Raw genomic sequence first — 14048 nt, 5'->3', positions numbered from 1 at the left:
GGAGGCGGAGGTTGCGGTGAGCCGAGATCGCGGCATTGCACTCCAGCCTGGGTAGCCTCAAAAAAACTCCATCTCAAAAAAAAAAAAAAAAAAAAGAATACCCGAGGGGGCGGAACTCACCTTGTGTTCTGCATTTGGCCCACCTCATGGTGCACACGTGCCACCAAGGGTAAGAAGCGGCTGAGGAGCCGCGCAGCCCTCATCTGGTGAACAGAGGTTTCAGAGCAGGCGGAGAATCGGAAACTGGGCCTCTGCTGGACACTGAGGTCCTTCTTCCTTCCCACAGGGAGGCGAAAGCACACTGCAGCTGCAGGAGCCTGGCGGAGCTGGTCCCCGGGGTGGGGGGCATCAGTTCTGTGCGGTGCAGCAGCAGCGGGAGCACTATCAGCATCCTCCCCAGCAAGGTGAGGCCGCCCCTTGTCCAGTGGTCCACTCCGCCGTCCTCCCAGGCCAGGCCTTTTGCCTCCTCATGCCTCTCTCCTCTTGCAAGGGTCTTCCTGTCCCGTGCTCTGGTCAGCCTCACCCTCCTGCACCTCCTCTCCCGGGTCTCTCCCTCCCACCTTTCCGGGGACCTCCCCCGTGTGGTCCTCTCCCAGCCTCCGCTCCTCCCCCACCTGCAAGATTCTGTCTCCTGCCTTTCTCCAAGTCTTCCTTCATCGAACTGTCATTTTCTCGTCAGAGAGCTGCTTGCTTCCTCTTCAGTGCCTGCCTTCCTCATCCTACTCAGTTTTCTTGGGCATGAAGCAGAGCCATCCTGCTCAGAGAAGCAGGGTGATGTGGCTGTGCGGGAGACTGGCAGGGGCAGCAGGGCATGGCAGCGCTGTTTGGAGGTGGTTGGTTCCTTCCCTTCTGCCAGTGCCGGTTTCCCTGTTGATCTGCTCGTTCATGCAACTGACTGGTCTCCTGCCGTGGGCCAGGCGTTTTGCTAGGCACTGTGGACACGAGGTGCTTGAGTGAGCATATGGACCCTGCCCGCCACCTGTGGGTGCACAGGCAGCAGTGAAGGCTCCCTGGAGCTAGGAAGGAGGTGCATGCGCGGAGGGTGTGGAGCTGTGCAGTGTTGCACTGGGGGAGCTTGGGCCAGGCCTGCTGAGGAGGTGATGGCCCAGCCAAAGTTGAGGCAAGAGTGAGTGGGCGAGGACTGGTGGGGACAGCAGAGTGCAGAGGCCTGCGTTGGCAGAGCCTGTTCTCATCCAGGGTCTGCACTCATGGTGAAGGGTGGGGCCGAGGCTGATGCAGGTGGGAGCTGACTTTGACCTTGGGGCAGAGGGATGAGGATAACGTCAATATCATCTTTCTAGAGGGTTGTTTCTAGAACATGGGTCAAGGAGACAGTGGGTGCAGTTGCCTACTTGATCTCCATGGCAGCCACTAGAGGGTTCGGGCAGCCTCAGTGTGCTTCTGGGTGGACTGGCTGAGGGGTGGGGCAGAACAGGGCTGCAGGTGGCATTTCTAACCCTTGCAGCCAGGCAGGAAAGCAGATCTGGTGAGGAGACGTTTGCAGCAGAGGGGCAGATGCCTGGGAGGCAGCCAGTGGGCAGGGCTGCAGGCAGAGTTCAAGGGACGGGCATGAGAATGTCCCCAAGGAGGAAAAGCGGCCAGTGGGGCCCTGGGAAGCCAGGTGAGCAGGTGACACAGGGAGAAGGAGGCAGCCAGGAGCACGGCTCCCCTCACCTCTGCAGCAGCCCAGTGGCACCAGAGGGCCTCGCCAAGCCCAGGGACCAAGGAGCGAATGCAGCTGGGGCACAGGGCAGAGACTGCGCATTCCAGAAAAGGTCAGCATGCATCCGAGGGGTTAACACTGACAGGGAGACCCAAAAGAGAGGGAAAGCACAAGGCCCTGGGGCGCCGAAGGGTAGAGCACGGGGCTGGGCGGAAGCAGGGGCTGGGGCAAGGGGCCCACTCAACCATGGCAAAAGGAAACAGTGCAAAAGTTCAGCTGTGATAAAGGAGTGTCTGCCGGGCACGGTTATCCTGCACCTGTAATCCCAGCTACTAGGGAGGCCAAAGCAGGAGGATCACTTGAGCCCAGAAGTTCAAGACCACCCTGGGCAACATAGCGAGACCTCGTCTCTACAAAAAAAAAATTAAAAATTACCTGGGCATGGTGGCACATGCCTGTATTCCCACCTACTTGGGAGGCTGAGGTGAGAGGATCTCGAGCCCAGGAAGTCGAGGCTGCAGTGAGCCATGATCTCGCCACTGCACTCCAGCCTGGGTGGCAGAGTGAGACCCTGTCTCAAATAAAGAAAAGGAAATTCATTTTTACTCACCTGTGTGAAAATCAGTTTATCAGAATCCAGATTCCTTCTGGATCCCTTGGTTAACCTACTTCAGGTTACTATTGAGAGCAGCTGGACATAATTTCTTAGAATTTGTTTTCAGTTCTCTGAAAGTATAAAGTCATGATTCAAAACCTGTTTCAGTGGGACAAAAGGAAGTTAATGTTCAAATCGTGATTGCTGGGCTGGGCACAGTGGCTCATGCCTATGATCCTTTGGGAGGCTGAGGTGGGCAGATTGTGTGAGTCCAGAAGTTGAAGACCAGCCTGGACAACATGGTAAAACCTTGTCTCTACCAAAAAACAAATTAAAAAATTAGTGGAGCATGATGGCATGTGCCTGTAATCCCTATACTCAGGAGACTGAGGTGGGAGGATCACCTGAGCCCAGGAGGCGGAGGCTACAGTGAGCCAAGATCATACCACTCCATCCTGAGCAACAGAGCAAGACCCTGGCTCAAAAAAACACCAAAACCAACAAATTGTCAATGCTGAAAGTATGCTAGTTCTTGGAAGCCGAGCGGCCTAGAGACTTAGGGACACCGGGTGTGTTTTTCTTGATGTGAGCTCTGTCAGCCACCTAGCACAGCTCACAAACCCGCCGGTCCAGGTAGGCACCATGAGCTTTCTGGTTTTCTCTTCTCCTAGGCCGACAACAGCCCCAGCTCCAAAATCTGCTTCTACGATGTTGAAATGGACACAGTGACCATCTTCGACTTCAAGACTGGACAAATTGATCACAGAGAGATGCTGTCCTATAATGAGCAAGAGACTAATAAGTAAGATTGTGGTTCAGGGGGATTTTGTTGGAAAACAATGCTGAAAATGATTTTCAGTTACTTTCCAGCTTCTTGCCAGGTTGTTGCTAAGTTACATGCCAGACTTCAAAACGCCCCAGCAGGCCCCAGTAGGAAAAATAAAGAGGAAAACAGAAGCGCACTCAGGCAGTGGAGAGATGTGAGTCCATAATCTCTGTCCTCCAGGTGGAAGGTCCTGCAGTTAGCTGAGTGGAAACTTGGGCTTCTAGAAGGGTTCTAGCCGGGAATCTGTGGAAGTGGCCCATGAGCCACAGCTGGGAGAGGAATGCAGTGGACTCACCTGTCAGCATCTCAGGTGGTAGGGAGGTCATTAGTCTCTTTAGAGAATGTACTTCTAGAGAGAATAATTGTCTGTCTTCACCGTATCTGTAGTTCCTTCTGCGAGTGAGTGCACATTTGTAGAACTTTGAGTGCTGATGATATTCCACTCATAGCTCATGCTGGATTCTGCACAAAGTGAGGCACAAAAACAAAGTGAACACGCAGGGGCCATGGAGCCGAGCCCGCCCGGTGGTCCCCGGGGAGCAGCAACTGATGCCCCACCTGGTCGTGTCTGTAGCCCAGGCCAGCAGGGCAGGAAAGTGGGACGGGCGCCTTGGGCCTGCACTGAGCTCACAGAGGAGCAGAGGATTTACAAGGCTGGGCTTAGTGCTGGTTTTTTCTATTTTTTTGTTTTTTCCTGCTCCACTGCTTGAGCACCATCAGGCCCCTCCTTCCAGACACACCCCTTCTGTCCAGCCCCACTGAATTCTCCCTGCCTCCTTCTCCCACACACCTTCCTCCTCAGATCCAATTCTGGAACCTTCTTTCACCTGGTGGCCTCACCTCATTCTTCTGCCGGTGACTCCCTGTGGAACTCGCCATCTTCACTGCTCACCAAATGCAGGCCCCATTATCCGGCCTCAGTCAATGACACCTGACCCCACCAACTGCCAGCTCTCACCCCTGCTGCCACTGTTCTTGGCAGCTCAGGTTTAAACCTTAGATGAACCTTTCCTCTAATCCCCGCTGCCCGTAACCCAGGTCCACCCTTGTCTCATGTTGAAATGTCTTTTCATTCATGCTATTCCCTGTCAACTCTGTGCCTGCCATTCATGGCTTCTCCAGGGAGCCGTGGGAGCCTCTGAGTTCTTTTTCGCATTCGAATCTCGCCCCCTCCCTTCTATCTGTTCTTGTCGGAGCTAGGCCCATCTTGCCTCACGGAACCAGCTTGTGTCCCCGGGCTCTGTGGGCCTCAGAGCCACCCTGTCTGGAGCACGGCACTCGGCCCTCTGCCCTGCTTTCTGCTCTGTGCTGGCACCGGACGTGGCTGTGGGGGCACCTCCAGTGTTGGGTGTGGCAGCTTCCTGGGGGGTCTTCACGTGCTGCAGCACCAGGTCCTGTCTTTCTGTGCAGCCGCCACGGGTCGTGCTGCCCGGCAGGGTCCCATTCTGCAGCCTGGGTTCGTGACATGCTGGGGGCGATGGATGAGGCTCACAGGCCTTCTCACCTCGGGCACCTGCTCTCTCTTGAGACCTTGAGTGTCCCCTGCCAGCACGTCACTGGGTCTCCCCACAGCATTTTGTTGAGTTCTGGGCCCATCAAACTTGGAACTTTAGAGATGGGAGGTACCTGGGTACAAGGGGCAGCACTGCACAGGGACCCAGGGGGGATGAGGACCCCCACACCGCATGACCATGGAGCCAAAGTCTTGACCACCCCTCCAACAGGGGGTGCTGTCCCACCTTGAGTTTGGCCTGCTGGTCCTGGAGAAAAGGAAGAGTCCCTTTTGCTTTGGGGATTCTTCTGGGCCCTCCATAAGGCCTCCAGAGTCAAAGCTCATATTTCTGTGATCCTTTCAAACCAGGCTTTGCTTGGACACTTAGCCCAGTTGTTAAAATCTGAGAGCATATTCCAGCAGGGCTCATGGCCATGAGGCCCCTGAGGTTCTCCCCAAGCTGAGCGCATGGACCCCGCGGCCTGGGACAGTACCTGGAGGACTTGGGAATGTGTGTGGGAGGGAGGCTGATAGCAGGAGTGCCCTCCTTGGGGGTTGAGACAGGTCTTCCCCTGTCTTTTAGGAGCTACCTTTTTGCGGATGAGGGGCTGAAAAATTATGTCCCCGTGAATCACTTCTGGGACCAGAGCGAACCCCGGCTGTTCGTCTGTGAAGCCGTGCAGGAGGTGCCGGGCTCCCAGCCACAGTCTGCAGACAGGCAGCCCCACGACGGGAATGCCAGCCCCATGGTACGCTCCGCCTGTCATGCTTGTGTTCAGACATACTCAGTGGCCATGTGCCAGACTTCACATCTCCATAGGCTGGGCACAGTGGCTCACGCCCGTGATCCCAGCGCTGCGAGAGGCCAAAGCGGGAGGGATTGCTTGAGCCCAGGGATTCCATACTAGCCTGGGTAACATGTTGAGACCCGCATCTCTAAAAAAAAAGAAGAAGAATTAGTAGAAACAGTCTTCCTAGCGTGGGGTCAGGGAAAGGGGTCCTGAAAATTCATTCACATGAAGTAGAGCATCTGCGTCACGGCTCCCACTGATGGTAGCACCGCTGTGAACTCAACACCATCTCTGCGGATTTACCAATGCTAGGCCTGTCTTGAGCTATACAGAAAAGCCAGGGTGTCTGGTGTATCCTCTTTGAGGTTATGCCCGGGGGCCAGCTCCACACTTACTGTCTGGTCTGACCTGAATGTCATTTGTTTTGGTTCTCTTGTTATCTCAGCTGCTACATGTGATTCTCTCTCTAGGACAGAAGTCTTTTGTTTGTTTTGTTTTGTTTTTTAAGACAGAGTCATTTGTTTTGTCTTTTGAGATGGAATCTTGCCCTGTCACCCAGGCTGGAGTGTGGTGGCACAATGTTGGCTCCCTGCAACCTCCACCTCCCTGGTTCAAGCGATTCTCCTGCCTCAGCCTCCTGAGTAGCTGGGATTACAGCTACTGCCACAACATCCAGCTAATTTTTGTATTTTTAGTAGAGATGGGGTTTCCCCACGTTTATCAGGCTGGTCCCAAACTCCTGATCTCAGGCCATCTGCCCGCCTCGGCCTCCCAAAGTGCTGGGATGCAGGCGTGAGCCACCACATCCAGCCACAGGACAGAAGTCTTTACTGAAACAGTGACTATGAATTAACCCCTTGGTGTCACCACATCCTGTGGTTGACCCTGAGAGCTGCTGTACCCCTCGTTAATTCAACACCAAGGCAGACAGACCTCTGCCCCCTGCCCTCACCAGCAGGCTCCACAGCGTCTAGAGGGCTCCTTCCCCAATGCTGGCAAGCTCTTAGGGCCCTGGCACTGGACCCTGGACCCCTCCCTCCCCCACCACCAACGGGCTGGGCCTCTCTGACACTTTCCAAGCCTTGTGTCCCGCGGGACATCAGACATTTCCTGGGACACCCAGTGATCTGTTTTGCCTCTAACCTGCTTATTCACCGAGGAATTTATGTGTAGCCTCCCCAGTAATTCAGCTACGAGCAGGCAGCCCTAAATTTCTGGACTTGTCTGAAGTCTTCCTTGTGCCAGAGAAATTTCTCTTATTAAGACAGTAAGAGTTGTCCCTAGTCAGTGTTGATACCCTGAGTTCAGAAGGAAATCCACCCTAGGTTCTGAGACGCTGAGTGGGAGGATATGTCCAGGTGGCATCTCTACCACCACAGTGGGGAGAGGAAGACATGGCCAGAGGCGTCACTTCAAGATAGAGGTTGTGGGGATAACCCAGGCAGCCAGGAGAACAGGTAGGCTCATACCCAGGGAAGACGAAGGCGTGGCAGGGCGGTCTCCTGGCAGTTTGATCACAGGGCTCTTTTTGTCTGTTGTGTGATGTTGCAGCCTTGTCTGAATTCACACCAGGTAGCAAGGACGGGCTTTTTACCTTCCTATCACCTCCTACAGTTTCCCGTCGAATGCAGCTGCAGGTGCGAGCACAGGTCCTGGTGTTGCTTGTTTTGCTCCTGTGTGAAGGACCTGTGGAGCACGTGGTTTCCAAATTGCATGTTCCCTGTTTCTTGAAAGCAGGGTTGGGGCTCTTTGTTGGTGGTGCCCCTGTTGATTTTTTTTTTTTTTTGAGATGAAGTCTCGCTGTTGTTGCCCAGGCTGGAGTGCAGTCTCAGCTCACTGCAACCTCCATCTCCTGGGTTCAAGCGATTCTCCTGCCTCAGCCTCCCGAGTAGCTGGGATTATAGGCGCAGGCCACCACGCCCAGCTAATTTTTGTATTTTTAGTAGAGATGGGGTTTCCCCATGCTGGCCAAGCTGGTCTCAAACTCCTGACCTCATGATCCGCCCGCCTTAGCCTCCCAATGTGCTGGGATTACAGGCGTGAGTCATCGCTCCCGGCCTGCCACTGTTGAATCTTAAATCAAAGTGGAGAAGCTGAATGGGGAGAACTTTGAAATCATGAAAGCTCTTTTGAGTTGCAGTCACCAATTCAGGGTGGGAATGATGAGCCTTTGCTGCAAGAAAATCAGTCACTCGGGAGGGTCCAGTGGTCACAAACTGGACGAGACGCCTCCTTCCAGGAGACATGGCTGATTTTCCAAAGTGGAACAGATAAAAGGTAGTATCATCAAAGCAGAGCACCCAACTCCACCATGACGCAGTATATCCACGTAGCAAAATGCACTTGGACCCCAGATATTTATATAAGCCTAAAAAACAGAACAGTATTGTTCTCTCTCTCCCAGGCAGATGTTTTGATTCTGTCCTTCTTCATTTCTGAAGAGCACGGCTTTCTGCTTCATGAGAGCTTCCCCCGGCCTTCTGCCTACCATAATCTTCTGGGGATGGAAGTGCCCTATTACTACTTCACGAGAAAGGTAAGAAACCATGAAATCTGCGCAAGTATTTCTGATCTCTCCCCTTGCTTGACTGGGCTCTTCCAAGCGTCACAGGAGCTGAAACATGAGTTAGCCCTCGAGGCTCTTCAGGGCTTCCTTCTCAGTAGCCAGGGTCAGCCATCTGGGCTAACTTGCACCCAAAATTCCAGCAAACACTGCAGTCTGTCTGGGAATACTGGAAGTGATTTTGCTCTGAGGACAGAGAGAAGTCACTCTGATGAGTGGCGTCGCCAGGTGTAGGAGTTCTCTGTCAGGACTCAGGACTCTGCACCCTTCCCCTTGGCTTTTCCCCCAGTGCTCAACACCTTTTAGCTTTTCTGTCTTTCTAAAATTCTAGCTGCTTGCTTAAAATCACACATTTCTGTATTCACTGTAGGGAACTTAGGAACTACCAAGAATGAAATAAAGACCCAAACAGTACAAATCTCCATAATCCCAGCCCGGAGGCGGTCACCGTGGGCAGGTTGGGGGCTCCTTTCAGTGGGCTTCTGGACACCTGTTTGTGTGTGTGACTCATATGCATGGACTTATTTTTAAATTATTGGGAGAATGGGATCATGATCAGTACACGCACCCTAGTAGTTTATTTTGAACAAGTTATTTACTTCTCTGCGATTTAGTCTCCATATCTCCAAGGTCCCTTTTGGACCTGAAACAAAGTCGTTCTCTGCTTCTGAAAGGGCGTGCTGATCAAAGGCTCTGTAGCTTCTCTGCAGAACAGCAGCCTGTACGTGCTCCACGAGCATTCTGAGACCCGGCAGAGTGCCTGGCTCTGGGTGAGTTGCTCCCCTCGCTTAACCCACCTTTTGTTCTCAGCCTCTGGGAGCACCCTGAGTCACACTGGGGCTTGTTCAGAGAGGAGCCTGGTTGACCTAAGGCTCAGACTTGTCCCAGCTGGTGCCGGCCAGTGTGAGCCCCACAGGGGTTCTGCAGGCAGGAGGCTAGGAGCCACCAGCTTCTACCTTTCAGGAACTAGGATGCCACCAGCTGCTGCTGCTTGTATTTCCATGAAACATGGAAGCGTCTCTCCTATTAGGTACACACCTTCAGCAAACACATGCAGAGCCTTCCCTGCCACTTCCTGTTCACTGTCACGTCAGAGGGAGGACTAAACTATGTAGACTCTGACCTGGATTGCTTTTGGATTTTCACATATGGTGGCTTATCAACCTTAAGAATTAACTCTGGGCCGGGCACGGTGGCTCACATCTGTGATCCCAGCACTTTGGGAGGCTATGGCAGGCGGATCACCTGAGGTTGGGAATTCAAGACCAGCCTGACCAACATAGAGAAACCTCATTCTACTAAAAATACAAAATTAGCCGGGTGTGGTGACACATGCCTGTAATCCCAGCTACTCAGGAGGCTGAGGCAGGAGAATTGCTTGAACCCAGTAGGTGGAGGTTGCAGTGAGTCAAGATCACACCATTGCACTCCAGCCTGGGCAACGAGCCAAATTCCATCTCAAAAAAAAAAAAAAAAAAAAAAAAAGGAATGATCTCTGTACTATTCAAAATTTCTTCAATAAGCATGTATTACTTTTATAAGCCAAGGTGGATCAAAAGAGCATTTAAACTGGGACAGAGGGGGCATAGGCCCCAGAGGGACATTCAAGAAAAGGAAGGACAGGCAGCCCTGCATGGCTATAGAAGCTAACCCAGGACCTGAGTGGGCCAGCTGCCGCCACGGTGGCTAGCAGGCGCACCAGCTCCATGCAGACCCCTGCGCTGGCATTCACCTTCATAGGATCTGGCATAAAGGACACAGTGGGGCAGGGGGCACACTGCCTGACTTGCGACAGTGACATGACCAGGTGTTTGCTAGCCTCTGGTCCTCGGGCTCAGCTGGAACCTTGTGTGCAGTGATTGATTAACAGCATTCACACAAGCACAAGCGTGCTGCTGTGGCTGGCGGTCGTGTTCCTGATCACCACATAGAGCCAGGCTGCACAGCCAGCAGAGGCCAGCGTGGTGCTGGCTTATGCATCACGCTGTTCCCTGCAGTGGAGGCAGTCTAGCTTCATGAAGAATGGGAACGCATCATGTGATTCGGCAAATAGAGGGGTCCCTGCTCTGTCAATGCGCATTTCCTTAATTCCCATATTTTAGTAGATGAGTGTCACCAGACTGGCATTTCTCTGAATTTCATGCTTGCTTTACATTCTTATATGCTCTGATTTCTCTTTGATTTCAGAACTCAGAGTGTTAACAATGTTTTACATTATTTCTGTTGAGTTCTTTCCCATAATTTTGCACGGTGGCGTTTGTGTCTTGCACACACTCACGCGTCTGTTCTTCTCTCTCGTTTCTCACCTTCCCTCATGCGCTCCACTCCTCATAGTTGTTGTTCCAGAGAGCAGGCGTGTATGACGCAGTTGTAAGTACAGACGCCCAGGTCATATGTCGTTTCCTTCACCATGTCGTTTTCCTGAGATCCTTTCCTTCCCTTATTTTCAGTACAATTGTCTGTGCTTCAGTCCTTTCAGCTTAGCTTGTATGTTCACTTGGCTGAGGTCTATTGGAAGCTTGAGACGCTCAGCGTCAGCTCTCTGTCTGAGCAGGACGCCCCTCACCTAACAAAGCTCACCAGGAGCCCACCAGTTGTGGTCACAGCTGGGATGTGTGACACAGCAGCTCTTTCCTCTGCTGTGTGGGACGTAGGAGGTACTTAGTTTACATACATTTGCAATAGAGGGAGTTTTCATAACTCAGCCTTTCAAGTCTAGTGAGGAGTAACCATGACGTCTTTTGTCTGTAAACACTGCCCTTGTTCAGATTTTCTCTGTGTTCAAATGGCTCTGCCTAGTTTCTCCAAGGTTTCAGGGTAGATCTGAGTCCGGCAGCTCTTAGGACCCTGCCCCTACACCATGTGACCAGTCAGCTGTGATGTGGGATAGACAGCCCCTGCCTCACAGGGCTGTGAGCAGGACATGGTGAATGCTGAGAATTCCCATTTACATGGAGAACTGGGTTCCCATTAATCCACACCAAGCTGACATTGTTATCAGAGGTCAGGCTGCTTCCTTGCAGTTAAACCATAGCAGGCAGGAATTCCCTGTTTTTGTGTGTGTGTGTTTTCTGACAGTTCCCACTCAGTGCAGAAGTAGTCCGAACTCTGCAGCGCTCAGCACCCTGCTGGTGGGCCCTGTTATGTCCATCCTGAGGCCCTCCAGTGCCTCTCTGTGGTGCCTCGGGGCCTTTGCTTATGCTCTGCACTGTGCCAGGAAGGGCCTCCCCGTCACAACTGGGGCTGACAAATCCCCCAGTTTTCTTTGAGACCAAGGCCAAGTACTGTCGTGCCCATAAGGCCTACTCACTGGGGCCACAGGTCAGCTTCTGTGGGAGCAGAGCTGGGGAGGCAGGTGGCTGGAGTCACCCTTCAGGAAGTCACAGAATAGCAGATACAGGACCAGGGAAGCCTGACCCTATAGGGCTGTGTCATGATCCCTTTCACACAGGGAGTGCATGTGCTGTCGGATAAATGGGATCTGCAGAGAGAAAGACCCAGCTGAGGGCAGGGCTAGAGCCCAGAGAGTGTGGAGAGCCGCTCCCTGCTGGAGGAAGGGACCCATGATGAAAGAGATTGAGAGTAGTGGGAGGGGCCTGTGGAGGGGCTGCCATCCCTCGGGAGCTCCGACTTCCAGGAGCTGGGGAGAAGGCGGTGCTCGAGCAAGGCTGTGGCCCGGCACGCCAAAGCAGCGTGCTCCCGTGCTGGGCCTGCAGCCACACCTCCCCTGCTTCACGTGGGGCCGTACTGTCCAGGCTGAGAAACACCCACAGAGGGCACACAGCCAGTCCAGCTTCTTGTGTTGGAAAATTCTACCTGAAATCATGCCGCTGTTACTGTACTTTAAGAGAGCTTAAAAAACAAATTCATGCACAGACAGCCTTTGCTTACCCATTATCTGAAACGAGAGCCAAAAGCTGTGACCATTTCCAGTGACCCTAAAGGTTTTCAGTGCATCTGGCAGGGACTTGGCCTATTGCTAAATATCTGTGTCTGTCTGCGGAGGGATTTCCCCCCCGTAATGGAGATAAATCTAGAGGAAGAGACCGGGGTGAGGGCTTCAGCTGTACATGTGAATTAATGAACACATGGGTCATTTGTCATTTAGCCTGAAGAAGTGGACATAGAAGACAAGGTGGAGTCTGGGTACCACCACATTCCTCAGATGGTCGCCAGGAGACCCCTGCGAGACTTTGTGGGGCTGGAGGACTGTGACAAGGCCACACGGGACGCCATGCTCCACTTCAGCTTCTTTGTCACCATTGGAGACATGGACGAAGCCTTCAAATCCATCAAACTCATCAGAAGGTGAGGATGCCGCCCGCTGATATGTCGGGAGATGGTGCGCGCTCACAGGCTCTTTCCTTTCTCTGTGTCTTCCTTCTCGGTCTGCTTGTTGAAATAGTTAACTCCTTGTGACTGTGTCATGGTCTATTTCCTGGTGTTCCCACTCAGTGAAATGCTTCCAAGCTTTGTGGGTGCCAGGACCTGCCTGGTGCATGGTGCCGCGTGGGAAGCTCTCGGCCTTGGTGGTGCTGGGCACCTCTCAGGCTGTTTAGTTATTGTGATTAATTTCAAAGAGTTCTGTATGCGTCTTCATGGAAAGTTCCACCATTGCTAAACATCCATAATACCTATCCCTCTGGGACTAATTGCCCCTAAACCGAAGAAGTTTGGACAAGTAAACACTAAAAACAGCAAGGTGAAAACACAATTAAAATTGCTTTAAAAGAGGTTGTCAGTCAAGGGCTGTCTACAAGCACCTGCTTCTCCATTCCTGAGAGAATCTAGAGATTCTTCACAAGAGCATTTTATAGATTTTCATTTCCAAAGGGTCGAAAACTTATTGAAGAATGAAACTAAAGAGGGAAAAAGAAGATGTGGCCTTAGGTGGCCTGGAGCAAGCCCTCCCTCTCCATGCAGTGATGATGCCTGTCATAGAGGTGTCCGAGAGGGTGCAGGACCCCGGCACACTGTCCTTCTAAAGCGGCATGGCCAATTCTTCATTCCCTGGGCTGGGCCTTCCACACTAGCTGTGCTGCTGAGCTCTTATCTGTTTGCACATGCACCAGAGAGGCTAAGCGGCACTGCCCCATTCTCCTTGATTGCTTTGTCTTAATAGGTAGTCATAGACCATGATTGACCCTATGGCCAGTTTAAACCTTCAGTGTGGGCGGGGGCGGGGGCTCACGCCTGCTATCCCAGCACTTTGGGAGGCTGAGGTAGACAGATCTGAGGACAGGAGTATAAGACCAGCCTGACCAACATGGAGAAACCCTGTCTCTACTGAAAATAGAAAAAATTAGCCATGCTTGGTGGCACACGCCTGCAATCCCAGCTACTCAGGAGGCTGAGGCCAGAGAATCGCTTGAACCCGGGAGGCAGAGGTTGCAGTGAGCCAAGATTGTGCCACCATACTCCAGCCTGGGCGACAGAACGAGACTCCTTCTAAAACAAAAACAAAAACAATTATTTTCAGCATATGATTAGAAATAAAAATTCCTTGTCAGAAAAAAGTCAAGCGGGGGAAGGTAAAAGCCTATCTGTGCCAGTGTGTACTGTGGACATGAATCTGCTGTTTCTATGCTGTGTGCCAAGTGTGTCGTAGACGGTCAGTTCATAAATGCTTTTTAGTCTTTATCAATTGAAGAAAAATTCCTGGTGCAATATGGTCCTCAAAATCTGAACTGATCCCCTCAGCTTGCTGGAAGGCCAGAAGCAGCAAAGCTAAACGTTTCTATTAGCAGGGGTTGGCCTGGTGGCCGGGCCCTGGCTGTGCACATCCCGTCAGTTTCTCCTTCCAGCTGATGCCAGCAGTGAGCTCTGCCTTCAGATGGCCATGGGGCCAAGCAGTGCCGCACCCAGGCAGAGGAGGCACAAGGCCAGGCGCTAGGACTGTGGTTGCAGCCCTGGTTGTGGTGTGGCCAGGCAGCTCTGGGTTCTGGGTTCTGGGGGGTGTAGGCCAGTTTTGACCCCTCAGATGCAGATGTTAGTTGTTTTCTGCCCAACCCAAAGAGTTACGGCTTGTTCCCCTCTTAACAGATGTAGGACACAGGGTTGTTTGATCTCCATGCAGCATCCTGCAGGCATTTCATAGCCCACCAAGCATTTGGCTAAA

General features: G+C 52.6%; 1 protein-coding gene and 1 long non-coding RNA gene across 4 annotated transcripts in view; one reads left to right on the top strand and one right to left on the bottom strand.

Moving 5' to 3' along the window:
* Nucleotides 1-2536, bottom strand: part of LOC119468520 — a 3884-nt gene extending 1348 nt beyond the window's left edge. Inside the window, exons 1-2 of the long non-coding RNA XR_005197217.1 lie at nt 2274-2536; nt 121-932 (exon numbers count right to left, since the gene is read on the bottom strand). This is a non-coding gene — a long non-coding RNA (uncharacterized LOC119468520). The remainder of the gene's footprint in view (nt 1-120; nt 933-2273) is intronic.
* Nucleotides 1-14048, top strand: part of IFT140 (intraflagellar transport 140) — a 102479-nt gene that overhangs the window by 41255 nt on the left and 47176 nt on the right. For 2 of the 3 annotated variants that reach the window (XM_037732330.1, XM_037732331.1), the window contains exons 14-19: nt 287-404; nt 2930-3060; nt 5160-5325; nt 7772-7903; nt 10265-10300; nt 12039-12238. In XM_037732330.1, the coding sequence (XP_037588258.1) occupies nt 287-404; nt 2930-3060; nt 5160-5325; nt 7772-7903; nt 10265-10300; nt 12039-12238 (783 nt within the window). The remainder of the gene's footprint in view (nt 1-286; nt 405-2929; nt 3061-5159; nt 5326-7771; nt 7904-10264; nt 10301-12038; nt 12239-14048) is intronic. The other variant, XM_017510985.2, reaches the window with a different exon arrangement.

This window comes from Cebus imitator, unplaced genomic scaffold (genome assembly GCF_001604975.1).
Source record: "Cebus imitator isolate Cc_AM_T3 unplaced genomic scaffold, Cebus_imitator-1.0 Scaffold444, whole genome shotgun sequence".
NCBI lineage: Eukaryota > Metazoa > Chordata > Mammalia > Primates > Cebidae > Cebus > Cebus imitator.
This window is presented reverse-complemented; position numbering and strand designations above follow the sequence as displayed.